The sequence below is a fragment of the Grus americana genome, chromosome 1, assembly GCF_028858705.1.
Source record: "Grus americana isolate bGruAme1 chromosome 1, bGruAme1.mat, whole genome shotgun sequence".
NCBI classification, from domain to species: domain Eukaryota; kingdom Metazoa; phylum Chordata; class Aves; order Gruiformes; family Gruidae; genus Grus; species Grus americana.
Window position 1 is genome coordinate 195,449,290 of NC_072852.1, and position 26,631 is coordinate 195,475,920.

General features: G+C 39.3%; 1 protein-coding gene across 1 annotated transcript; it reads left to right on the top strand.

Annotated features, from left to right (window-relative positions):
* HSPH1 (heat shock protein family H (Hsp110) member 1) lies at positions 1-25,114 on the top strand. Its single transcript, XM_054805530.1, has 18 exons — positions 1-264; positions 1,078-1,135; positions 5,522-5,662; positions 7,443-7,565; positions 8,736-8,835; positions 11,893-12,026; positions 12,519-12,763; positions 13,642-13,870; positions 14,813-14,919; positions 16,235-16,368; positions 18,539-18,744; positions 19,532-19,663; positions 20,406-20,543; positions 20,984-21,109; positions 22,078-22,185; positions 22,282-22,401; positions 23,587-23,748; positions 24,246-25,114. Exons 1-18 carry the CDS (start codon positions 158-160, stop codon positions 24,444-24,446), a joined length of 2,571 nt encoding a protein of 856 aa, XP_054661505.1. The 5' UTR covers positions 1-157; the 3' UTR covers positions 24,447-25,114.
* The last annotated feature ends 1,517 nt before the right edge of the window (positions 25,115-26,631 follow it).

The following is a 26,631-nucleotide window of genomic DNA, read 5'->3' on the forward strand; positions in this document are numbered from 1 at the left end:
CTCATTGTCATATTTAAAGCGGCGGTGCCGGCTCTTCTCCTTTCCCCTCCCCTCCCGCCTGCACACGGAGCCGCCGCGCGCGCGGTACCGGGGCCGGCGGGCGCAGCGCCGGGAGCGAGCCAGGGTAGGGCGGGGGTCTCCCCCTGGCGGCGGGGCCATGGCCGTGGTGGGCTTTGACCTGGGCTTCCAGAGCTGCTACATCGCCGTGGCGCGGGCCGGCGGCATCGAGACCGTCGCCAACGAGTTCAGCGACCGGTGCACGCCGTGAGTGAGAAGAGCCGGGGAGGGGGCGGCGGGGTCCCTCACGGGCAAGGGGCAGGCAGGGGCCGGTCAGTAGCGCCAGCGGAGGTCCCGCGCTGGAAGGTGCTGGAAGCTTCCAGGCGGGTGGGGGGGTGTATGTGGGGGGGTGTTCGCTGTGCGGGACCAGCGCGGTCTCCGGGCTCGCCGCCTCCTCACGGGTCCCCGGGAGGCTGCTGGGGAGCGGGGGGCAGGTGCACGGCGGCGGGGAGGTGCGGGGCCTCCCGAGATGGGACCCGTGGGCACTGACTTGGAAGTGGAGCCCGCCGTGGGGGGGAGGGGGTCTCAGCTAATTCTCGGCAGGCTGGAAAAGCCGCGATTGCGAGGGGAATCCCCGTCGGGGCAGCCAGGTTTAAATGGCGGGGGGGGGGGGGGTGTCACCCCGTTTCCCTGTGGTCGGGTGGACTCTCTTAAAACTGCCCCAGAGCAGTTTTCCCTCAGTTTGAGGTCGGGTATAGAAAGCCTCGGGCTTAAAGCAGGAGTTAGTTATAAAGTTAGGAGCAGCCTAGCGCAGATGAGTAAGATGTAGTCTGGATGTGAGATCTTAATTGTGACCATCGCTTAACTGCTTGGGTAAACCATTGTGAAAAGTCCTGGATTCGAGCCAGGACTTTAAGATGGATAAGAGTCTTATTGTAGTGTTTTGCCGCAAGCTGGAAGAACGGCACTTCAGCAGAAAGACTTCGGTGTTTTATTTGCAGTTGTGGAAAATGTATCCGTGACAGCCCTCAGTTGCGTTTATTGGCAGCGCTGAGTTAATTAGCCTGTTGTTCTTTTCAGATCGGTTGTTTCCTTTGGATCCAAAAACAGAGCTATTGGTGTCTCGGCTAAAAACCAGGTAGGTTGTTTCCTGGCATTTTTGCATAACAGTAAATGGGCCACTGCAAACTGTTCAAATACCAGTGGGTGTAAAGAGAGTTGGCTGGCTGTAGTTAAAACCAGATAACTTCGTTTTTCTTGTCACCCCTTTTGTCTTAGAAATGCTGCACTATGCTGCCATGCTTCCTTCAGAGAAATGCAGGATGTTTTTTGCTAAAACGTTACTGGTCTTTCTTTTAATTAATGCAATATTTTCTAGTTGAACATGCTTCTTTTCTGACAACTTAAGGTCAACGGGTTTCTTTTCCTAGTACTTCTATGTAGGATTTTCCTTGCACTTGAAGGAAAAAAAAATGCTGTGTATAATTTCCTAAAATTAGATGCAAAGGGAGAGTCTTGGCTTTTAAATTCTTAAAGCTATTTAGGTACCTTACTACCTTTGGTTTCACTGAAAGATAAATGCCTGTATTTTTTAAGGTATAAGTCCTTAGGGGTTTTTTATTGAGGTGCTCTGAAAGATTGAATATTTTCTTCATTAAAGTAGTATTTTCAATTTAAAAGGATAACTTAATTCTGACAAATCTTAGAATAACTAAATGTAATGGCTAAATAAATCCTTAGGTATTGTATTGTAGGTTGTTACATAACTGCTGCTGGTGGAGACCGAGTGTGCAGCTTCCACCGGCCTGTGCTGTGCAGATCTCTCCTGTAGTAAAAGGACTGCAGTGGGTTTCCATGGAGAGAGCGCTAAAGGAGACTTTTTTTTCTCCCCACTGTAATAGCTCCCCTTTTAATTTTGAACAGCCAAGGAAATTTGAATAGGCTACATGTTCACAAGGACACGTACATTTTCAGTACAGGTTAACATTTGGAGTCATAAAGTAAATAGATATGTTGGGATTTTTCGTTACATTTCATTTTAGAATTTCTTTTGCTTATTTGACTGCTTCCACTGTTTCAAGTCGGAAACTAGTCTGATTCATCAGTGTGCAGAAATGAGTTGTTACTCAAAACAGCAAGTGATCTGAATCTGCTCTACTCTCAAGTGTGTTTCAGTATTGTTAGATTATTCTAGTAAATGCTGTTGAAAATGTGAATTAAGCTGAAAGTGAAGTAGATTCTGTCTTGAATTGCATTTAAAAGCATATATTTGCAGTGATGAACACCTATGACTTCAGTTGCTTTCAGACTAACCTTCATAAGATGTTACCTACTATATTGAGTGTTTCATGCTCAGTTCTCCTAGCAGTTGAAACTAAATATTTTTGCCAGAAGAAAAGAATGTGATACTTAAATGCTCTTAAATCTTTTATCGTTTTATTTCTGTTGCTGTTAGCAGTCCAGTTTGACAAAAGAAACCCGATTTACGTCTTGGGTGGTCAGCCAATGTAGAAGCTTCTTGACATGGACAACTGAGAGTTATATTTTCAGTGTCCTAGGGTGTAGTAGCTACTTAAATCAAGGAGTAAAATGATCCCTTTCATTTGAATAAGTTTCTTAGCTTAAAAAAAACCCAAACACAAAACAAAAGGAAAAAACCCACAGTTTTTGACTGGTGACTTTAACAATGTGATTATGTGTGAAGAGAGCTCATAGTGCTCAGAGGTGCTTTCTTTAACACTTCAGGAGCTGCTGATGGAGCAAATTTTCAGGGAATTTCTGTTTTCTTTAGGTTAGTCTGGTAGCATTGGAGGTGAGAGCAGTGTAGAATCATTTAGGTTGGAAAAGCCCTTTAGGATCATCAAGTCTAACTGTTAACCTAGCACAAGACCACCACTAAACCGTGTCCCTAAGCACCACATCTACCTGTCTTTTAAATACCTCCAGGGATGGTGACTCAACCACTTCCCTGGGCAGCCTGTTCCAGTGCTTGACAACCCTTTTGGTGAAGAAATTGTTCCTAATATCCAATCTAAACCTCCCCTGGCACAACTTGAGGCCACATCTCCTCTTGTCCTATTGCTTGTTACTTGGGAGAAGAGACTGACACCCACCTGGCTACAACCTCCATTCAGGTAGCTGTAGAGAGTGATAAGGTCTCCCCTCAGCCTCCTTTTCTCCAGGCTAAACAGCCCCAGTTCCCTCAGCTGCTCCTCATAAGACTTGTGCTCCAGACCCTTCACCAGCTTTGTTGCCCTTCTCTGGACATGCTCCAGTGCTTCAGTGTGTTTCTTGTAGTGTGCAGTACTCAAGGTGTGGCCTCACCAGTGTGAAGTACAGGGGACAATCACTTCCCTAGACCTGCTGGCCACACCATTTCTGATAGAAGCCAGGATGCTGTTGGTCTTCTTGGCCACCTGGGCACACTGCTGGCTCATATTCAGCTGGCTGTTGACCAACACCCCCAGGTCCTTTTCCGCCAGGCAGCTTTCCAGCCACTCTTCCCCAAGCCTCTAGCATTGCATGGGGTGGTTGTGACCCAAGTGCAGGACCCAGCACTTGGCCTTGCTGAACCTCATACAGTTGGCCTTGGCCCAGCCTGTCCAGATGTCTCCGTAGAACCTTCCTACCCTCCAGCAGATCAACACTTCTGCACAACTTGGTGTCATCTGCAAACTTACTGAGGGTGCACTTGATCTCCTCATCCAGGTCACTGATAAAGATATTAAAGAGAACTGGCCCCAGTACTGAGCCCTGGGGAACACCACTTGTGACTGGCCACCAGCTGGATTTAACTCCATTTACCATGACTCTTTGGGCTTGGCCTTTCAGCCAGTTTTTTACCCAGTGAAGTGTACGGCCATCCAAGCCATGAGCAGCAAGTTTCTCCAGGAGAGTGCAATGTCAAAGGCTTTACTAAAGTCCAGGTAGACAACATCCACAGCCTTTCCCTTGTATGTTAGTTAACAGACCATAATTCTCAGCTTTCTTGGTTGTGACTAAGCAGGAAGATATTAAAACATGCTACAGACCTAATGGCATATAATTACTCTAAAAATATCTTAAGATTGTTCTCTTAGAAAAGGCTCTGAGGTTAATTCTAAATTAGGCTATAAAAGCTACCAGAGTGTTTGTGCTTCCCTGCCCACTGCATGGTAATAATTTTTGCTTCTACGTTCTTCAGCAATACAGCTGTGAATTACATAGCATTCAAGTACTCTGAAGTTATGGCTATACAAATAAACCATGCTGGGAAACAATGTTGGACACAGGAACCTAAATACTATATTGCATTAAAGTACCGGGATATTTCCTGGCATGATTTTTGGCCTGTACTAAACTAATAATTGCTGAGCACTGTTTGGTGATTAGAATAAACCAAGGATGATTCCCAGTAGGGAATTTGGGTGTGACATCTTTCTCTCCACACACACAGTTTTTTGAAAGTTATTGTTTAATAGTGTGAGTATGGCCTGCTTCTTTGTCAGGGAGCTTTTCTGTTGGAGAACTGTCATAGTTACATAGTTTTCTAATATAAGATGTAGATCACATTCTTCAATTCTGTGGTGGAAAATTTTGCATGCAATAAGAAATTGATGCTTTCCTTTGAGGGTGGTGAATGCTAGAAATCTTCCTCAGTATGGTTGTCATTTGAGTTAATGTCATGCAGTCTGTTGGTGCTTGCCGAAATCTATTCTGCACTTCTATAGTTTCTCTCCAATAAAATAGGATTAATTCTGCTCTGAGATACTGCAACTATCTCTTTTAGGCTGGTGTAGTTGTCTAATTTCTGTTCTGCATTGCATTCCTGAAAAAGAATGCTTCTCTAGGTCATTTGGTTCTGTGGGGAGCTTGTACTGTAGTTTAGCATATACTTTAAAGCTGACATTGTTACCAAAAAAGTCTCATGTTTCTTGCTGTTGTCTATGCACAGTATATTCTTTGATGGAGTGCAAGAATTTGGCTGGTAGGTGAACACAAATGGGGAAATGGTGTGGTTTAGAAGTAGCTCAGGGGGAAAAAAGTAAGTATTGTAATGTATGGGGAGATTTACCAGCTTGAAACTTAATAACTATGAAAACAGTTGTTTGCACTTAAAGTAATGGGATTTAAAGTGAACAGCTGGAGGTGAGGTGGCTGGACTGGAATGCCAGTTTTACAGGCATTGCAATTACTTGTGAAGCTGGCTGCTATCTTTAATTGTTTGAATTATGTCTGACTTAAGTGACTAAAGTAGTAGGCACTATAGATCCTGCTATTGCTCACATGATTGCTTCAAGGTTTTAGAGATGCTTGTATAATCCATATAATACTTAATATATTGACTTGTAAGTATCTATGTCTCTGACTCCTATAATCTTCTGTAGTAATGAGCGGATATAAAGTACCAGATAGTAATTACAGGTGTTACAGAAACAGATGTGACGAGTGAGCAGTTGACTGATGCTTGGGGGCATACAGAACAGCACTGTGTGTTACAGGTTGATTAAGAGTGGATTTCTAAATATCCTGTATTTCTTTACAGCAAATTACTCATGCCCACAACACAGTATCTAACTTCAAGAGATTCCATGGCCGTGCATTTAATGATCCTTTTGTTCAGAAAGAAAAAGAAAAGTTGAGCTATGATTTGGTTCCTATGAAGAATGGTGGAGTTGGAGTAAAGGTAAATTTGCAGTATATCTTTTTGGGTTTTATAGTTTAAATTTAAAAAGTTTACATTTCAGCACCTAGTCATGAAAATAGGGATTTAATTTCATTACCCTAAGGTTTTCTTTAACCTTTCTATAAAGAGCTCTTGTATGAATAGACATGTATTCATCTTTAAATAGTGGATGTTAACTATCAAATTAAGGCTCATTTGCGAGTAGTTGCTGAAATGTGAGCTTCCCTATTGGCAAATTGCACATCCAGATCAAACATCCCAGCGGAAAAACTGCTAAGATAATTACAAGGTCATATGGTTTTACTTCAAAGTATTAACCTTTCTGTCACTCTTGTGTGGAATGCCTTGCAACAGTCTAACTACATGGTTACAAATTCCTATAAAGTAGTAGGAATGCTTCTTTAGAATAATTGCTAAAAATGAGGGACATTGTCTTTAGTGGACTGCTTGGTATAAGTTACTTGCAACAGAGACTCAAAACTAGTTTGTACCACATTGCAGGTTTGACTCTTGCTTATGTTTCAAGGAGTTTGCTGATACAATTTCACCTGTTCCTAACATGGGTGCAGTTAACAACATACTCAATCATGGAAGTATATAGAAATATTGCTCATGAAGCCTTGATGGTGTAATAAAATGCCGCTTCACTAATGAAGACTGTAGCTTAGGGTTGTGCATTTAGTTTGCTGTTTTCCTCCATACCTAGCACTGGTGCCTCAAAACTTCATCATGGATCAGGCCTAGGTAATGAATAGACTACAGAAGAGATTATGTATTAGAAAGAATTCTGACTGGAAGAGTAGTCAAGCTTTACAAAAGAAGAGATGCTTTTCTTATGCTGTTTGTGAGGTTAATGAATAAATTAAGCCAGAAATTGTTTTCCTTTAATAATGGTGTGTGTAGGAGTATTTTATTACATGAGAATGTCTAGTATTGGGAGATCAGTGCTACTTAGTTTTTCTTCTTTCTTCTCAGGTTTTTTGGAGATCAAATTAGTGTTTTTTCTGCTTAACTGTGGTTAAAAAGTTTTAAGAATTGATTCAGTAAGTAATATTCAGTAAGATTGGGATGTTTAGAGAACAATTTTTCTATTAAAACTGAAATGCTTAACTTTTCCCCAAATTGGACTGATGTGAATAAAAGGCAAGTGCTGTTTTCAAGAATCAATTGTAACATGTTCCTTCACTTCATCTTTGCCATTTATCCTATTACACAGAAAAATGGTGATTTAAAAATCATTTCTTGGTAAAGGAGCAACAAATAAACTTTTTGCGGAGCTTCATCTTGAGCTTTTAGTTGTTTTATTTGCATAGGTGAATTGTTGTTGCACAGTTCTTCCTTTCAGAGACTTCACATATTTGAGCAGAAGCATAAAAATGTCAGGAGAGAATAGTTAGCTAGTAGTTCTGGACTTTTTTGCAGTTGGCACCAGTTTGAAAATGGATGGCTATTTTTATTTTTTTGGCTTAATGCTGTGTGACTGTGTCTAGCTTTAGTCACATTTTAGACTTGTGTCACTTTTTATATCACTTCTAGCCATTTTCTTCCATCTATAGAGTTGATATGGTTCTTGATGTTTTAAGTCTATGAAAATGGATTTATTGTTTCTGTAGACACTCAACTGGGGAATTAAATTGTAAAGTGAAGTTCTATAATGAAATAATTAAGTATGTCATGACTGATAGAGTATTAGTCATCAGTATATCAAAAAAATATTAAATGTAAGTAACTTTTCTTCCAGTTGAATAATGGAATTACTTTACCTATTTTTTCTATCCAGGTCATGTACATGGGTGAGGAGCATATCTTCAGTGTGGAACAGGTTTCAGCTATGTTACTGACTAAATTAAAGGAGACTGCAGAGAGTAACCTGAAAAAGCCAGTAACAGACTGTGTTATTTCTGTAAGTAATTGTAGTGCACAGGAACATTATGTCTTTTAACTTCAGCTATTGAGGGCATTTTGTTTCTATTCATGTAGAGCGAAAAAGAACACTGCATAAGCACTTACAAAGGGATTAATCCTAACTAGCTTTAGAGCTTTTGACTTAAATCCTAGGGCTGCTTCCATATTCCAGACCCTGACCTACTTCATGAACTCCTTCTCTTGGAGATGTTTGAACTTTCAGACCCAGAACATTTCTGGGATCCAGGTATATGCCCTTCTGCTGCAGCTTGGTTCCATGACTAAGCATACTAATTACCCATTAAAGACATCTTTGTTTATCAAAGTTTGCTCTCTGGCAGCTGAAAACCTTAGTTTGTCCTGTTTATGTTCATCCTTTTAGTAAGTTAAATTTATTATTTTTTCTTCAGTTTAAGACTGCACAGAAAGTGACCTCACTTAAAGAACAGGCATTCCATTGCAAAGCCTGAGTATAAAATAATATCTGCCTCTGTTCTCAATGACTCTTTGAACAAGTCTGTCACATGTTGCATCTAGGATTATTTAGTTCTGTTATTAGAAGAGTTTGTTCTCCAGTTGATACCTGGAAAGTGTCTTAAAATGTAGTTTCTGTCCCTGAGGACATCAGAGGTCACTCTCCAATGCCAATGCTAGACATCTGTAGCAAATTTTCAACAAGATATTCCTTAAGAATCTCTTACTGCTTCTTGGCCAAAGTAATTTTGGCCAAAACAGATTCTCTTTTTTTCATGTCCCTTATTTCTTTGCATCTCTCATCTGTAATATTGTACTTCCCTCCCCCCGGCTTTACTTTCTTGGACAGGAATTCATCTACTAGTTCTGATTAAGGTTATTCCATTTCTCTATCTCCATAATACTCAGTTTCATATTTTGCACCAGTAATTAAGGTTCCTAGCATTTGTATACAAATCACTCATTTGTTTCCTGCTAGTGTGTGCTCATAAACTAGCTGGTGCTCGTTTAATTCCATCTCGGCTTGATTGAATAGAGTATTTGAAGTCTTGATTCAATACAGTAGTTGCATGTTAAAAGACTTGCAGTGAGCAAGTGTCTTCCTCAAGGAGGAAGAATAGATAAAATCTTAAAATTAATAGTGTGATGTCTCATTTTCTGTAAATGACTTCCCATTCTCACCTGTTTTCTTCAGGTTCCATCATTTTTCACAGATGCTGAAAGGAGGTCCCTTCTGGATGCAGCTCAAATTGTTGGGTTAAATTGTCTTAGATTAATGAATGACATGACAGCAGGTAAGTAGGGTGAAATAGCAGTTTCTGCAAACAAAAGGTGTGATAGAGGGTGCATTTAGTTATGCCAAGAAACAGGGCTGACTTGAAAAGTCACACATGAGACATAAACATTCCAAAAACTTGTCGCTCTTGATTTCCAGTCTTTCATTTTAATGTCTTCTGTGAGAAGAGGTAGAAGAGATGAAGCTTTCATGATAGTTATCTCCCTGAGTAGTTATTTAGGAGTAACTGCATGTCCCTGGACTACTTGTCCATTGAATTTGCTGTCCAGATTTCATGTAAGAAACCTTATGATCCCCAGCCATGTGGGATTTAGGCACTCTTAGAGGAAGTTCCTTGATTAAGTGTCAACACTTAGTAATTTCCAAGGCTTTTGTCAGTATAATGGTGCTTTTAAAACACAGACAGGAAAAAAAGGCAATTAAACTCCTTTGCTAATCTGTTCAGAACTCTAAAAACACATTGGCAGAACCAAGAGTTTGTTTGGTCTTTCTTAAAACAAGCACTCTTACCCTATTTTCCTGCATGTTTCTGTTTGTTTGGTGGGAGTATTTACTCCATATTTTTAAATGGCACAACTAGCACTTCTTTCCTGGGGGAAGGGTGGGGAAGTAGAGGTCTATACCAGAATACTATTATTTTTCTGTTACTACTGCCCACATTAAATAGGGAAGAGTTTACTTCAGGAGAGTGTTCCATGTAAGCATGCTTGGTGCACACCAGCTGGATTTGTGCTTTTGAATTTTATATCTTTTTTTAAGGAGTAACGCAGTCTTAAATATGCATTGATAGAGTGATATCTTAAAATGTTTTTCCAGAATCAGTTTCAGATAAGTATCTACATGGTAATCTCTAGGATTTCTAGTAAATGTAGTTGTTTCATCAGTGTTACGATATTTACATTGAACACTATGTATTTGCACCTAATGAAGAGCAAATCTGACAGTACCATTGCATAAGCCATAGGTGCATGTTTCTGTCATCTAGCTTTAGCTTAATTCTTTGTTTATATAGCAGAGTGCTACAGAGAACTTGTAGTAGTGTGAATTCTTGAGCTGGGGAAGTGTGGATTCCACAATAGGTACGCTTTGTCCCATGCGCCTGGATTCTTCTGAGTTACAGGGCTGGTACATCTCTAGGGTCACTGGAGAAGGAAGGAGGAAGTACAAATATCCAACCCTCTAATTTTAATCTTCAGGTTCCATTTTCAAAATGTTTATTAAGAAATTTTGTATAAAAAAGAGTGTTTTCCAATCTTAGTCAAAAAAGAGTACCTTTCCCAACCCCTTTCTGTATTGAAGCAAAAGTAGTCCTTCACACCCAATTCAGAGATGACCTTTCACAATAGGGTGATATAAACCAACTAAAGGCCTTGCCAAAAAAAGGCATTGTCACTTCCTTTTTGTTTGGCAGAACACATCAGGCCAGCCTTTGGCCATACAAGAACCTTGAGAGTTTTTCAGGACTTCCTGTCTAGCAAGGATCTTTGGAAGCTTTGCCACTGGGATGAACAGTCCCCAGAAAAGCAGATAGCTCTTTCATCCCCTTAGCAGTACCAGCAGCCTTTCTTTACTGTGTAGCATGCAGCATTTCTAATTTTCTTTACCTTGCAAGGCTAAAGAGTACTATCCAAATTTTCATTATACCTTTGGGGAAGAAGTCCCAAGGGAGGTATAGTAGGGCAGAAAAGAAAAATAGTTTGGGGTTTTTTTGGGGGGTGGGGGGGTGTTGGGTTTTTTGTTTGTTTAAGGAAAGGCAAATTCTGCTGTGATTTATCTAGTTTTGTTCATAAATTTATTTTTAGCTTGGAAACAAGGGCATTGTGTTCAGTCTGCTCAGAAATATGTTATGTGAATGAACAGGCCCATCCACAACTTCAGTGAAATCTAGATCTCAAGGATATAACAGATACATTTTTGTGAAATAGTTTCTGGTTTTAATTAACCACCTCTTAGTGACTGCTTGTAGGAGGGATTAATGAATGCTGGCATTGAGTTTTTATAGACACCAAAGAATCCACATAGATGAGAACAAGTGCACTAACTGCAGGGGAACTTTATTAGACACCAGAATCTATAAATCTGAAGTCTCTGATCAGTGGAAAACTTGGCTGTCCTTGTTCCAGATAGTCTGGAACTACTGCTTTTGATGTGAGAGAGGGAGTTGGTGTCCCTTTCTCCTCAAGTGAGAGAATGTCAGTGTGACTATAAAACATTGCTCTTCAGAGCACATATTCCCAGCCTTCCTTACCATCTTCTCTAATGCTCCAATTCTCTTGCCTGATAATCTGTCTAGTATCCTGGCTGTTACCTTCATCTTGGGATTTTTTTCGTCATGCACAAATGTACATTCTTGCACATTCTATCTCATGACAAAATCTCAGCCTTTCCTATGTAACCACACAGCCAAGACTCGTTAGGGTTTTGTTTATCTTCAATTACTGTGTCAGCCTCTTGCCTTTGACACTGCTATCCATCCAGAATGAATGCTGCTGCAAAACTGTATTCTGTCCTTTGACTTTATTCTATGTTTACATGTCCCACTGGCTTCTGGTTTACGCTTCTGATGCACTTCACAAATTGTTGTCCCTGCCTGATACTCTGTATGGACTGAGATTCTTCCCTTTTGCAGCCTCTGCTGACCATTTATGCCATTCTCAGACAAAACCTTCACGCCTGGGACAGCTTTGTATTTTGTATATACAAAACTGAATTTGGATTTTGTTGTAAAGATACTCTGTATTTTTGATTACTATGCAAAACAATGAGTTGTTAATAAATCAAAGTATAAAATCCTTGAACAGGGTTGTTGCTTCTTAGTTTTGCATGGTTAAACATTTAGCATATATATGACTGAGGAAGGATGTTTTGCTTGTCAGATCCTACAACATATATTAATGAAATAAAGCTTCCATGTAGGTAAGACCTTGCATAGGTGTATGACTGGATTTGTCTTTCTGCTCTTAATCCTATAGCTTAATATTCACGGGGATGTGATGGCATGCAATTGGAGGCTCACTAGAGATTCCGTTCATAGTATCTGACACTTGTTTTGCAGTGGCTCTGAATTACGGAATTTATAAACAAGACCTTCCAGCTCCTGAAGAGAAGCCACGGATAGTTGTGTTTGTTGATATGGGACATTCTGCATTTCAAGTATCAGCCTGTGCATTCAACAAGAGTAAACTAAAGGTAGTAAGATTAAGTGAAAATAAAAGGGTTTATGAGATGTTAGAATCAAATAGCCTGTAAACCTACCTTGTTTTTAAAGTTCTGAAATAATTCAATGCTTGGGAAGTGGCAAGGAATCAAAAAGTGAAGATTTTTATTGGTGTCCTTCATTTCATTAGGATGGTTTCAAATAGAGGCTGTAAATTCCTTGCAGTACACCAATGTAAGATATACAGTACAACTGCTATCGCTTTGTTTTATCTAAATGGATGTGTCTGTGGATTAAAACTCTGAATGCTTAGGATTGTCACCTAGTTCCTTAGTCTTACTTCCACTGTAAAAGTGAAGAGCAATTTTTGGCTGATATGGCTGATTGAAGTACTTAAGCCTGTGCAAGATAGGCTGGCTTGTCCCCAACCCTTTTGAAGCAAAGGCTTGCTGCTGCTGGAAGGCTGCTATTCCATTTGATTTTTACTGAGTGTAAGACTGAATAATTGTGTTTGTTCAAACCAGGTACTTGGCACAGCATTTGACCCTTTCCTAGGTGGAAGAAACTTTGATGGAAAGCTAGTAGATTACTTTTGTGCAGAAATAAAAGCAAAGTACAAACTGGATCCAAAAGCAAAAGTTCGAGCTCTTCTTCGTCTGTATCAGGAATGTGAGAAGCTGAAGAAACTAATGAGTTCAAATAGCACAGACATTCCCCTAAATATTGAGTGTTTCATGAATGATACTGATGTATCTGGAAAAATGAACAGGTGAGTTCTATATAAGACAGGCAGTTGCTTTGGCAGCCGTATTTCTTAAACAAGTGTGTCTTTCCATGTGCTAAAATTAAGCACAAGAGCTTAATAGCTGTGGCATTTTTCTAATGCTAGAATAACTAAGGCTGTGAAATGTAATGTTCAGCTACCTGAGCAATGTAACAATGCATGCATAAGAAGCTTGGATTCTTTTTTGTAGAATAACACATTCTTAAAACCATAGATGGAGGCATGCAAACCAGACCAGGGGGGTTGGCTGCATATTTAGGCCTCCTGCGTATTTTAGGTAACCTAAATCCCATACTGCTCTTAAGATAGCACAATTGAAGCTTTGTTCTGTTTTTCTGTTCTTACTGCACTGTGGATGTTGGCAGAGAAATGGAGGACAGAAACGGTGCTTATGGGGGATGACTTGATTATGGCCTGAGTGTAAATGAAGTCTGTGTTTCTCTTGCACACACAGGCACAACTTAATTTGTAGTCACAGTTAATGCTGTAACTACTGCCAAGAAAGTGGTGGGTTTTTTCTTCCCTCCAGTATTTAGGCAACAGTTTTTCCTTGTAACGGAAGTACCAGTGTTTTCTGTATTCTTATCTGTAACCTCTGCTGAGAGGCAAATATGGAGCACCTGCCCAAACAATACCTTTATCTTATTTAACTACATTGATAGCAGCATAGGAAAATCTGTAAGCAGCTGTTCGTACACTGCCTTGTCTATGGTTGTTACTTCATCCTACTCACAGGGGTTGAGCTTTAAGTCTCTTTGCGGTGTAGTTAACAGACCTGGTCAGCATGACTTTGGAAAGAACAACACTAAGAAATCTTAGTGGTGGGATAAGCATTCTTTGGTTAATTCCATTTCTTTCCTTAGGTCACAATTTGAAGAACTGTGTGCTGACTTGCTGCAAAGGATAGAGATGCCTCTGCTTTCATTAATGGAACAAACACAACTGAAAGTGGAAGATGTAACTGCTGTAGAGATTGTGGGAGGAGCAACCCGCATTCCTGCTGTCAAAGAGAGAATTGCTAAATTTTTTGGCAAAGATGTCAGTACAACACTCAATGCAGATGAAGCCATAGCTAGGGGCTGTGCTCTGCAGGTATAGTACTGGCAACACTTGATAAACTTAAAACATTTTTTGAGAACACTTTTTTGAAGAATTAGCCAAGCAGTTACGAGAAATGCTCAAAGTGGACTATTTTAAAGCATACAAGGGAATGTACGTGTTCAGTGGGTCTTATGGGAATATGCTCTTTTTAAAAAGTCCAGAGTGCTCCTCTGTGGTGCAGTACTTTTAGTAAAAGTGCTGATGTTGGGTGTGTTCTGTAAGAAGTCCACTCTTATCTTCAAAAGAACAGGATCTAGGTATCTTTCATGAGAAAAATTTAAGTTGCTGTCAAGCTGAGGGAAGAGATATTTTTAATCAACAAAGTATATGAAGAGTATCTATGGAGAGCCTAAACAACTGCAAGTTTGCATGTTCTGGTATCCAACTTTCCATCAATGCAAACCAGACTTTTGATCTGTTCTCCCTCCCCCCTGCCCCATTTTTATGGTTTCCAACTAGCGAACTATATTTTACAAGCAAACCATTTCTTCTGCCTTATTCCTTTTCTGCTTTACTTATTCTCTTACTTCACCCTCTCTTCTTTGACTTGTTTCTTTACCCCATCTCACTAATTGCTTTCCATCACTAGCAATCAGTTGTCTCCAGGGAAAGAAGCAGGACCTGTAAGATAAACACCACTTCTTTTAGGACTAAATAATGCAGCGCTTCCATTCTTTACAGTCCTGGTATTTTAGACTGTTACCTTTTTTCACAGCTATGGTAAGAATGAGGCCAAAAGTCCCACTAACCCGAAGAGTATAAACACTGCTGCATGAGACTTCTGTTTTCTTATCATTCTCCATTGAAATCAAGCAATTTGCGTAGCTCTGTTTTACTAAAGTCAACACAAATCTCTTGTTTAAAGATGTTTAGCTGTCTTGGTCAAGTGGAACAGAGCAGTTAACTAACTTTAATGGATGTCTGTTTTTTTAGTGTGCAATTCTTTCTCCAGCTTTTAAAGTGAGAGAATTCTCTGTGACAGATGCTACACCATTCCCAATATCTCTGTTGTGGAACACAGAAGCAGAGGACACTGAAGGGTAGGTAGCTCCAACTACAGTTTTGTGAAGCTTTTGGCCTTCATAATTCAAGGATAATGTTCTTGGTTGCATTTAAATTAGGGTCTTGGCATTCTGATGCAGAAAACGCATAGGCTGTGTACCAGAGATGGTTGAGAGTAGAGATTGTGTAAAGACATGTTGAAAACATAACCATAACTCTTTGTTTAAAAAAAAAAAAAAAATTAAAAAAATTGTGATTGAAGTTGCTGCCAACCAATATCTTGTCTTGCATTGTCCTTATCCAGTTGTCAGGTTTTGGAATACAAAATGAACTAGAGCAACTGCTGGATCCTGATCCCACTTTCCTTTCCAGCCTCTTTTACTTAAGGTGTTTCTAACACCTGTCTGGATTCTTGTTTTAGTAGGAACATTATGCACTATGCAAACATTGTGAGATTACGTGAATGCTATTTGGCTGGCTGAAAACAGAAGCAAGGATTTAACTCTTAGTTTCATAAGAGAAATTTCTTGCAATTGCAGTGTCATCAGACTCTAATCTCTCTGCGATTAACTATGCTATGCCTGTGGGAAATGCATTTGCTGTCTAGAAGGTAAAGAGGTCTGAATTTAACTTTGGGGAAGTTTAGAGTCTTTCTCATTCTTTGTAGTTCAACCTCTTTTATCTGTGGAGATGCAGAACCTAATTGTTCTGTGACATGCTTCTGAGAGCAACTTGTGAGTTTGCCTTCTAGGTGAAGCTCTTATTTTGTCACATTTAGGTTATTAGATGAGATTCTTCCATAGTTAGGAGACAAAACTTAGTTGGAAATTAGAATCAGACTGGTGTAATAGCGGACAGACCCTAGAGGAAGAACATAAAATAAAGCTGGTTGTCTTTCTGTCATAGTGAGGAATGAATAATAATCTGGTGTCAAGGTTCTCAACTGAGCCACAGAAAGCAAATGAGTAAGGAATTAACAGGGCTATAATTAGCCTTTTGAGACTGAGGAAGGGTGCAAATTATGATTTAAATTATGCTTTTCCAAGATCAGAATAATGTCTTTGCAGGAAACAAATTTTGGAGGTCTGCTGATAGTCTGTCACTGAATTGTCACCTACATCTAAACTTATTTGCTTCTGAGACTCAAAATTAGTGTACTAGGACAATTTTCCATTACAGTACACAACAGTATTTTTTCCCCTTACAGTACAGTAGTGGCGTATCTTTCTTGGAATTGTTCAGAATGGTAAATGTGTCAAAATATGGTGACATTTCTCTGAAGAGTTCTGACCGTAGATCAAAGCCTTTCAGCTCAAATACTCTGTAAAAGTGGTATTTTTCTCTTAATTATAGGGTTCATGAGGTGTTCAGCAGAAATCATGCAGCACCTTTCTCCAAGGTTCTTACGTTCTATAGGAAAGGTCCATTTGAGTTAGAAGCTTTTTATTCGGATCCTAATGGAGTCCCATATCCAGAGTCAAAAATCGGTAAGTAATTGTCTTGGAAATGGTGTTGTCTCACATTGTTTGATCTTAAATAATATCTGTAACTGTGTTGTGTTACAGTATGGTTATGATACATGTTTAGGGTTTTTTGTGTCTGGAGGACTCAATTTTCAATTCTCCTGTTCCATAGGTAACTGAATTTGGATTTTCTTGTTTTTCTAGCTTCTAAAGTTGCTTCAGTCTAATGAAGAAGCAAGGGGAAATGATAGCTGAATGCCCAGGACTAAAGTGGGGCTATCACTGCAAAAGATAACTTTTAAAATCTTTTCTGCTTATGGCTAAAGGAAGCTAGGAATACTTGAAAAATATCTCCTCCATATAAAAAACTAAAACACATCTTGAGTAACTAGTTTGTTTTTCCTATACTTTCTGGGTTTGACATAATGCTGAATAAGTTTTAATCGAGGCAGTCTGAAATAGTGGCAGCTACAAGACTACAGTATCGATTTGAATTGTCTAAGTAACATAAGCAGCTCCTTCATGCTTTTTGACAAATTACAACATTGACAGTGTTGACACAAAGAGTGTACAGTGTGGTTAGTTAGAAAAAGATGGTGATGGTAAAGACAGGCCAATTAAAGAATTGCTCTTGAGTTCTAAGCGTGCATTTAAATGTTGTATGTTTGCATGTAAAATTAAGATAAAGCTATTACTAGTTGTCAAGTAATTGCTGGGTTTTGTTAGAAAGCTTGACTTTTTTTCCCCAGCATGGTAGAAGAAATGACAAATTTTGGTGAAGTATTTGACAATACAGTTGTCCTGTTGGTTACAATGTGCTTAAAATACAGTATCACCAGAATTGTAGTGTTAAAGATAAGCTTTATAAATATTCTTAAAATGTGTGGGAGAATATATAGGGCAAAAACATCTTCATCTGATTTGCTGTTATTTCAGCTAATAACTAATGCACTACAAAGTTACTAAAAACTGTTATCCTACAGAAAACATCAGTTATTTTCTCTATTTTAATGCAAATTATGTGGTTGTTTCACTGAGAAGTCACAAAGTTCGAATACCATATGTCTTAGAAACCAGCACAATATTTTGTAGTTGCTGAAACAGCAGGCTTCCTTTCATGTTAACTCTTACCATAAAGACTGATAGTGGGATTTGTGGTTGTTCAATTTATATGGCTTTAACAAACGAGATGTTGTTTAACTGCTGTTCTGCAAACTAGTAAGAACAGAATTGAAAATCAGAGTGGTTTCAGCTCACTTGCCAATTAACCCTTTGCTCAGAACAGAATTGTTAGTAGCCCCAGTGGGTGAGTCAGTAGTTCTGACGAGACTACCAGAAGGGAGGACAGGTCACAACTCCAGTATTATTGGATTTATGAGAGAGGAGGGATTACATTCTTTAGCCTGTAAAGTAAGCAGATAAAAGCTTCTGTGCATGTGGTTTAGATCTATTGATGAGGGAATGGTGTGTGCGAGCATGTGTATATATCCAGTCTGTGATGCAATCAGTGAACTTGTACTTTGCAACTATACAAGCATTGTAATCTCCAGGTCACTGTTTTGGTGATACACATATAACTATGTAGTAGGCAGGAAGAATATGTCTGCTGTTAATGTCAAGGTGATCTGATTCTTCACATACGGTTAAGCTAGTCTGTTTCTTAGTTTCACAATGCTTGTTTCAAGTATTACAGGAGTTACAAAACAATTAGATTCTGCCCTAGAGTAAAAGGTAATGGCAGACTTACATGGATGTTAGAAGCTGAAAAGAACATTTCTAGAAATACTGTTTATATGTTGGGCAGTAACTTGTATTAAAAAGACATACCATTTAACATTGGCATTAGACTAAACCTTTGTGTAGCTTTCTCTCATTCCACTATAGCATTGCAGATAGCACAAGTAAGGGGGAGTGAGCTTTTACTTCTTGTATTTACTCTATATCACTAGTGGCAGGAGAACCTGCCCTAGGTGATGAAAATAAATGTTCTCCCTTTTGATTTGTAAGATAAAGCTGTCTGAAAAGCAGCAGATGTTTTTTCTGTAGCTTTCATTTTGGGGACTATGAGATTAGCACAGAGGCTTCATCAACTATTTAGAAAATGTGTCCTCTATGAAAGAAGGAGGTGTTTTCCTGGCTCTCTAATATTGCCAGTTTAATTCTACTATGTGAGTATTGATTCTTTCATTTTCAGGTAGGTATGTTATCCAGAATGTTGCAGCCCAGAAAGATGGAGAGAAGTCTAAAGTCAAAGTGAAAGTCCGTGTCAATACTCACGGCATTTTCAGTGTGTCCACTGCGTCCATGGTAGAACCAGTTAAAAGTGAAGACAGTGAAGATTTTGGTGTTGAGACTGAACTGGAACTTCAGGACCAGAGGCCTATTGAAAACTCAAGTGATGTAAGTTGACCTTTCTTGTGTATGAATGTCCTTACTGATGGAAGTGTGTTGTGCTGTTGCATACTCTGGAAGAAAAATACCTCCTTCTAAGGAAGCAAAATGAGATTAATTTCGAGATGTGCATAGCTGTAAGGAAATATAATGTCTTTCTAAGAACAGGAGAAAATCAGTGCTATCTTAAAAGTATGTGGACTTCAAAACTGGTTATTGGGTATGCCAAACAGCAGCAGGTGGGTTGCACGAGGTGAGGTTGCTTGCAACTACCAACTGTTATCAGTGTTCCAAACAGGAATATTTGGTTTGGATTATTAGTCATTCATGCTGTATGTTAAAAGGATTTGTGTGTAATCCTTCATATTAGTAAAGTTTTGAAACTTTGTGGAAAGGAAAGCTGGATTGTTTTCTACAGCTTTGAAGGGGAGGGGAACACTGGGGAATAACGCAGTATTGTTATGGTGGACTTGGTGTTTTAATAGTTTTCGGGGGGGGGGGAACTTAAAAGCTATTAATAAATTAAAAGCCACTTTTTGTAAGAGAAATTGTAGCATACACACACACATGAGTATTATGCTGCAAGCCTGGCACTTAGTAGCATTTTTCCTAAGTCTTCTCAACTTGCACCAAGTCTGAATCTCCGTTAGTTAAAGTGTGTGTTTCTGCATGTGCACAGAATGTTTCGTAGGGCAGCTCGTACAGTATGTGTGTCAGAAGTGAAGCGCCCTATAACTTTTATTAAATACAAGTGCACATGCCTTCTACATCCTTTGTGCCTGGGCTTTCATTTCAGAAAAATATCCAGCAAGAGAACAGTGAGGCTGGAACACAGTCCCAGGTACAAACTGATGGTCAGCAAACGTCACAGTCTCCCCCTTCATCAGAACCTCCCTCTGAAGAAAACAAAATCCCAGATGTCAAGAAAGTGAGTGACCCTTTAACTCTGTTGAAAATGTTATGCTCTATAATGGTGGAGTTTAAAATGGTAACATATTCCAGGAAAAAGTAAGGAACTTGGTACTTGGAACCTTTTTCATCTTTATACCTTTTCTGTTGTGAAAAACAATGTATACATCTCTTGATGATTTCTGTAAAGTTTGCAAAAGAAGTCCTGTAAGAAGTCTCTCTACCACTTCCCTATCTTTATACAGTGTTTTACAGCTAATTTGAGTTGCAGACATTTCAATTTGTTTAACAGCTGTGAGAACCCAAGCTTATTAGGCCTGCTGAGAGAAATTGGGATCAGGAATTCATAAACCTAAGGGGAAATAATCTATGTGAAAAACATACACCTGCATGGTATTGCTAGTAGTTTGCTCTTTCATCTGTATAAGATGAAAAATGTTTTGGGTTAAAATCTTGCCACTGTCAGTATTGCCAGTAAAGTGTTAAGGTACAGATGGGTGTTCCTGGAAAACCTGCAAATACACCGTATATCTGAGAAATGTCCTTCCTGTAGCCAGTACTTATTGCCCATGAAATAGACTGTAAGCAGACTAGGATAGGGGGTGGAATCCCTGAAGGGAAAGTGCCTCACAAGTATATTTTGAAGATTCTGAAAGAGCACAGAAAATCTCTGCATGTTCTTCCTGTGAATGTTTCTTTTACCATAGTGTTACTTCATTAGAAGGAAGTCAGGAAACTTATTTTTCTTCTCTCCAACTCAGACAAATGAGAAGAAAGGTGATCAGCCCCCAGAAGCTAAGAAACCCAAGATAAAAGTGAAGAATGTGGAACTGCCTATTGAAGCTAACTTGGTTTGGCAGTTAGGAAAAGATCTCCTCAATATGTATATTGAAACAGAGGTGAGTCAGAGTGTGGCTTAGACTGCTTTCTTGATTGCAGTTATTACCCATTCATCTGCTTTTTTTAAGGCAAACTCTGATTATTTTTTTACTGTAACCCTGAAGTGTGGACTCAAATAATTTACAGTGAGCTAATGTAGAGTTAAAGTTTAACACATAACTGACAAATGCTAATCAGAAAGATGGAAGTGTTGTTTATAGCAATCATATCAGACCACTGATGCATGGAATGACATCGCAGATCAGCTCAAACTGTTGTAATGTATAGAAGTGCATCCCATTTCTTCAGGTGAGTCCACTTCGTAGCAGTGAGAATTCCAGCAGTTATGTGAGCCAAGGCCTCTGGGAGATTACTGTGTTTTACAGGAGCTGTGCTTTGTAGAATGGTGTTTGAACATAGGTATTTTTTTAATTTAAAATATTTTCCTGTGGTTATACAGGGAAAGATGATTATGCAAGATAAACTGGAGAAGGAAAGAAATGATGCAAAGAATGCAGTGGAGGAATACGTGTATGAATTCAGGGACAAGTTGTCTGGACCATATGAAAAGTTTGTGTGTGAAAAGGTTGGTAATGGTTTCAGGAGTTCCTCTGAAAATACTGATACCAAATATCTATTCTATACTCCATTGTTAAGCTTTCTCACAGCCACTCTGGAAATAGCTGAAAACTGTAACTAATTTCAATGATGGCTGGGACTGACCCAGAATTAGGTTCAGGCTTAGCAATAGTACATATCCCTGAAAATAAATTTTGTCACAAACTGAGTAAAGTCTTGATTTGACTAGAAGAAGCTGTGTTGCTGTATCCATAACCAAAACATGAATTAAAGCTGCACCCCAAGCACTGGCCTAATCAAGGACAAAAGACTACAAATGCTACCTATGTTGTAGGCATGTGTTTCCCAGTTCAGAAGCTGGTGTGGTTTATTTGACTTGATTAGGCAAAAGCTTGCAGTAGAAATGTAATTTTTATGTAGGAGATTAAGAATTCGTGAAGATGATTAGAGGGCTAGAGCACCTCTCCTATGAGGACAGGCTGAGAGAGTTGGGGTTGTTCAGCCTGGACAAGAGAAGGATCCAGGGAGACCTTTATAGCAGCCTTCCAGTACCAAAAGGGGGCCTACAGGAAAGATGGTGAGGGACTGTTTACAAGAGCATGGAGTGATAGGACCAGGGTAATGACCTTAAGCTGCCGGAGGGTAGATTTAGATTAGCTGTTAGAAAGAAATTCTTCCCTGTGAGGGTGGTGAGGCACTGGAACAGGTTGCCCAGAGAGGTTGTGGATGCCCCATCCCTGGAAGTGTTCAAGGCCAGGTTGGATGGGGCTTTGGGCAAGCTGGTCTAGTAGAGGGTGTCCCTGTCCATGGCAGGGGAGTTGGAACTAGATGATCTTTAAGATACCTTCCAACTCAAACCATTCCATGATTCTGTAATTAATGTGTATATTTACCAGTGTCCTGTTACTGCAGGACACACATAGTCAATTGGTGCATATTTTGATATTTGACATGTTGCATTATATTGATACATAGGATCTGCAAGGATTCTCTGCACTCCTGACAGAGACAGAAGGCTGGCTGTATGAAGAGGGTGAGGATGAAGCTAAGCAAGTGTACGTAGACAAATTAGAGGATTTAAAGGTAGGTCTGTTAGTATGCCCAAATTGCAAAATTTCCAAAATACCACACAAAACAATGTTAATGAATCATGTAACACATAGGAATTGCTTTTTCTAGAAATTAGGTACTCCAATTGAAATGCGCTATCAAGAAGCAGAAGAACGACCAAAGCTGTTAGAAGAATTGGGACACAGGCTCCAGTATTATGCTACAATAGCTGGGGAATTCAGGAATAAAGTAAGTGGCCCCAAAGTACCTTTCTTTAACCACATAGTGTTTCACTGAGGCTCACCAGCTGGCAGTGGCTTCAAATTCACTTTCAGATGAGCTGCAATCCACTGTGATATAGGTCACAAATTTAACACTGCAAATGTTTCTCAGTACTCAAAAGAATCTTGCATAGTGCATCATATCTTCAGTTACTTGATACTTCTGGATGTTTTCAGGCCATAAAGGACATTCTTGTAAAGAGTGAGGGTTAGACTGTGGTCTGATTCTTGATCTTTTAAAAGCTAATCTGACACTTTTAGAAGTGTGCTCTTTGTCCATTTCTTTTGGGACCAAGAATTGTGCTGTGGTGAGAAGCATTAGTGTAAACGCTACTCAGGATAAACTAAAACATCTAGCTTTATTATATATAGGTGTTTGAGGGATTTTTTTTGCCATTGATATTTGCAGATTACTTTCTTGATAAGCATTCCCACCTTTTGAAAATTTACTCCTTGGATTTCAACTTAATGAGTTTTAACAGGGTAGTTAACAGCACTCAAGATAATTCAGTTTGAGATTTGAGACATGCATCAGAAACAATTATGTCCTCATAGCTCTAGATTACAAAATTACCATTAAGTGAAGTCCTTCTGTAGTATTAGTCTTTTGAAATAACTGGCATTACTGAAAATAGTACATTTAAGACTTGAATCCATATTTAGAATTCTTAATTAAAATCATAGGTTGTGTTGCTGGGTAGATCCTTCTCCTCATATCAGTTAATTGTGTAATTATGGCATTATAGAGCATGCTCCTAAAGTTGAATAACTGATCCTTTCCCTTTCTGTGTACAGCAGAATCCCACTATCTAAACGACCTTGGGCCCATGTAAGAGTCTCCAGGAGGGAGAGGATGGTTTTCTGTCAACCCTGTTAAGAGTGTTTATATTTTATTGCATAACCTGTTTGCAAAGCCTCTATTTTCTCTGTGACTTAGGTTTCTTGTTTGATTATTGGGCAAAGGAAGCTTTGTTTGAAATCTGTCTGTCCTGTTGTCTCTTCCTATAACAGATCTGGCTTTTTGCCAACCTGTATTTATTTTGAAACAAGTAAAGATTTAAAGTTGTAAATAACTGGAATAGTCTTGTTGGCATAACTTGATGACAGTAAACTTGACATTATTAACTAATACAAAACGTTTGTATTTGGGCAGGATGAGAAATACATCCATATTGATGAAATGGAAATGATGAAAGTAGAGAAGTGTGTTAGTGAAGTGGTAGAGTGGATGAATAATGCTGTGAGTGCACAGGCTAAGAAGAGCTTAGATCAGGATCCGGCTGTGCATTCAAGTGAAATTAAGGCAAAGCTACAGGTAAGTACCAGAAGAAATGAATTGTAAAAGCTGGTGCTAAAGCTAGTGTGATAGCTGTCCCACTCCCTCTACCCTAATTTCATCTCACTGCTCCAGTGTTCTTAAAGGGTGGTTAGAAAGTACGGACAGGAGGAGATTCAGTAGAAAGCAGAAGAGCTGTACTGTACTGTATACAATTCTATGGAGCTTACTGACATTTTATGTCTGTCAGTCACCTTTAAAAACTCAGGTTATTTTTCAGTGTTACTAGTAGGCACAAAATAGTCTAGAAACAAAACCCATGTGAAATACAAAATATTATGTTGGAGAACTTTGCCTGCAGAACTTCAGAAAGTAGACCAGTTAATTTATTTCAGGGTACAATAAGTACTTGACAGTTTATACTCGAGAAACAAATACAGAAGCAAGATAGTCTTTTGGGAACAGGACTTTTTGCCCTAGTGAAGATGGTGGGTCCTTAATATCTATTCTGATCACATCTTTTCCCTTTCTTTTAGGAGTTAAACGATGTCTGTGAGCCTGTTGTGACCCAGCCAAAACCAAAAGTTGACTCTCCTAAGGAAGAAAACCCATTAAATGAACGGAGTGATTACAAAACTGAAGACATGGGAGAAGATGACAAAAATTCTGAAATGCCTCAACAAAATGGCGAATGTCATCCAAGTGATCAAAACACTGTTAGCATGGACTTGGACTAAACCACTGCACTTGGAGCAAGTTATTTCATCCCATGACAGAAGATATTTTTGCTGTTGTATGTGATGGGGGGGGGGGTGGGAATGCATTGTTTTGGGAACTATTTATATTTTTTTCTTAAGACTTGTCTGGGATATGTTGTATTATGGGAGGAAGAATAGTAATAGTGTTGGTCATGACTATCCTAAAAGGAAAATTGCCTTGGTAACTTTCAGATTCCTGTGGAATTGTGAGTTCATACTAAGCTTCTGTGCAGTATTTAACCATTTGCATCACTAAAGATGAAAACAAGCCCTTGCTCTGAAATATACTGCTCCTTCAAAAGGTTGTAATCAAAACCTTCGTAGGCATTTGTAGATGCCAAGGTAGTTTTCTTTTGTCTGGACATCTAATTGGGTATGTCAATAAAAAGCCAGTGTCTGTCCCGTTCATAAGGACTTTCCAGAAGAAATCCTTCTGTTCTAAGGTTTTTGATAATTGCAGTTCAAAGCATTTGTCAGATACTAAGATGGTGAAATGTGTTAGTAGCATGCAGAAACGCTTACGTTTCATCTCTTGCTAAACAATACATTTTTCATATGGGGTACATAAAATGAAGGAAATGCTAATTCTGTTAGTGTTATTGTGAAGCTTTTTAATGAGCTTTAAAATAAAGTTCATTTTACTGGTATCTCCTGACTTGTTGGGTTTAGCTGTTTTCGGTATTTTCTGGTGTAAGTGTTGCCCTTTTCACAGTTTGTGTCACGCCATTGCTTTGTGTTCCTGTGTGTGAGAGTTGTAAAAAGGCTTAAAACTCTCACACTTAGCACAGAAAAAGGTTGTGCAGTGAGTTAATTTCAACTCAGCTGCTTAATGAGTTACACCTCTTTATTTTCTTTGCCCCAAGGGTTGTACACACCTGAAAGACTCTGGAAACTTCACAGATGCTAAGGCATGGGGCAAAATTTGTAACACACAGAACCCTATAGCTTAGAGACAATCTGCAGTTCTAAGATGTTAAAACTTTATTGAATACTTAGGCCAGGCTCTGCTGCCTTTTGTTACAGACTAAACTGAATGGCAAAATGAGATTTCAGCCCATTCTGCTGAGCAAGTGGCTCTGGTTAGACCTTGGTAAAGGTTTTAAAAATTGAGAATTCCTTTCAAGTAAATCTCTGTAGTTTATTGAAGTTTATTTTTAGGTGCTTGGAGCAGGAGAGGATGGTGATAGAGATTGTTTGTATCCTCTGCTTTATACATCAAATTACACCAGGGAATTAGGCACCTGAAGTACTGAGGAAAGGATTTTTCTTGGAAGCATATTCCAAAGACTGTTACATCTACTGATGCATTGGAGCATAGGCCCATATATAAGCACATGATACCAGCTGCTGGAAGAGCAGTGTAACTAAATGAAAAGGTTTTTTTTTTTTAAAAAGAGTTTGGCTCTAGCAGGATTTTGTCTGCAACAACAAAACCAAAAGGAGAAATTAGTCCCACTGGAGGTACTCAAGAGGGAGTCGGGGTGAGAGAACTGGTGCTTTCTGGGGTCAATTATTGCTACTCATGGCAAGTGTTTTTCTTTTAGTTGGTACTTCTAGCAGCACCCTAAATTGTCTTACAGCCAGAGCAGGAGCAATACTACAGTGTGTGCAGCTTCCTACAGTAGTACCCAATTTTCTGCTTTGACTATCAGCAACTGGATTATCAAAATGTACATCCCTGTTACTGGCTGCTTGGAGCTGCCTTGTCTTTACTTCTGCCGATCCATTAGACTTTTGTGTACAGTAGGCAATGCTAAGAATACTTTGATTGTTCCCCATCCTTTTCCTAGAGCTAGAGAATGGGAAGTCAGACCAGACTTCAAAACCACGTTTGGAATGTGGAAGAGTACTTCTGTGTTGGTACTGGTAGAGTGGTAGCATCATGGGTTAAGTGTCTGTAACAGACTGCTGCTTGCTTAGATTATTGCTGAAATGGGAATTCTGGTTCTAGCACAATAAAAGATAGGAGCTTACATTACAAAATCCATAGGATGTCATAGCAGGAAGCTTAGCCTGACTGCAGGAAAACTCTAGAGACATTTAAAGTAGAATTCTCTCAGAACATCTAGTCCTGGATCTACAAAAAGAGGCTTTGCTGGCCCTGGAGTGATGGATTGTCATGTGTTCAGTTACTGCTATAGAGGAAAACTTGAGCAGTACCTTC

What these genes read in the sequence shown, in the direction of transcription:
- HSPH1 (XM_054805530.1), top strand. Translation starts at nt 158, where the DNA reads ATGGCCGTGGTGGGCTTTGACCTGGGCTTCCAGAGCTGCTACATCGCC. An exon ending in TCAACAAGAGTAAACTAAAG is followed by an intron (nt 12,027 to 12,518) that starts GTAGTAAGATTA and finishes TGTTCAAACCAG; the next exon opens with GTACTTGGCACAGCATTTGA. An exon ending in GTATCTGGAAAAATGAACAG is followed by an intron (nt 12,764 to 13,641) that starts GTGAGTTCTATA and finishes TTCTTTCCTTAG; the next exon opens with GTCACAATTTGAAGAACTGT.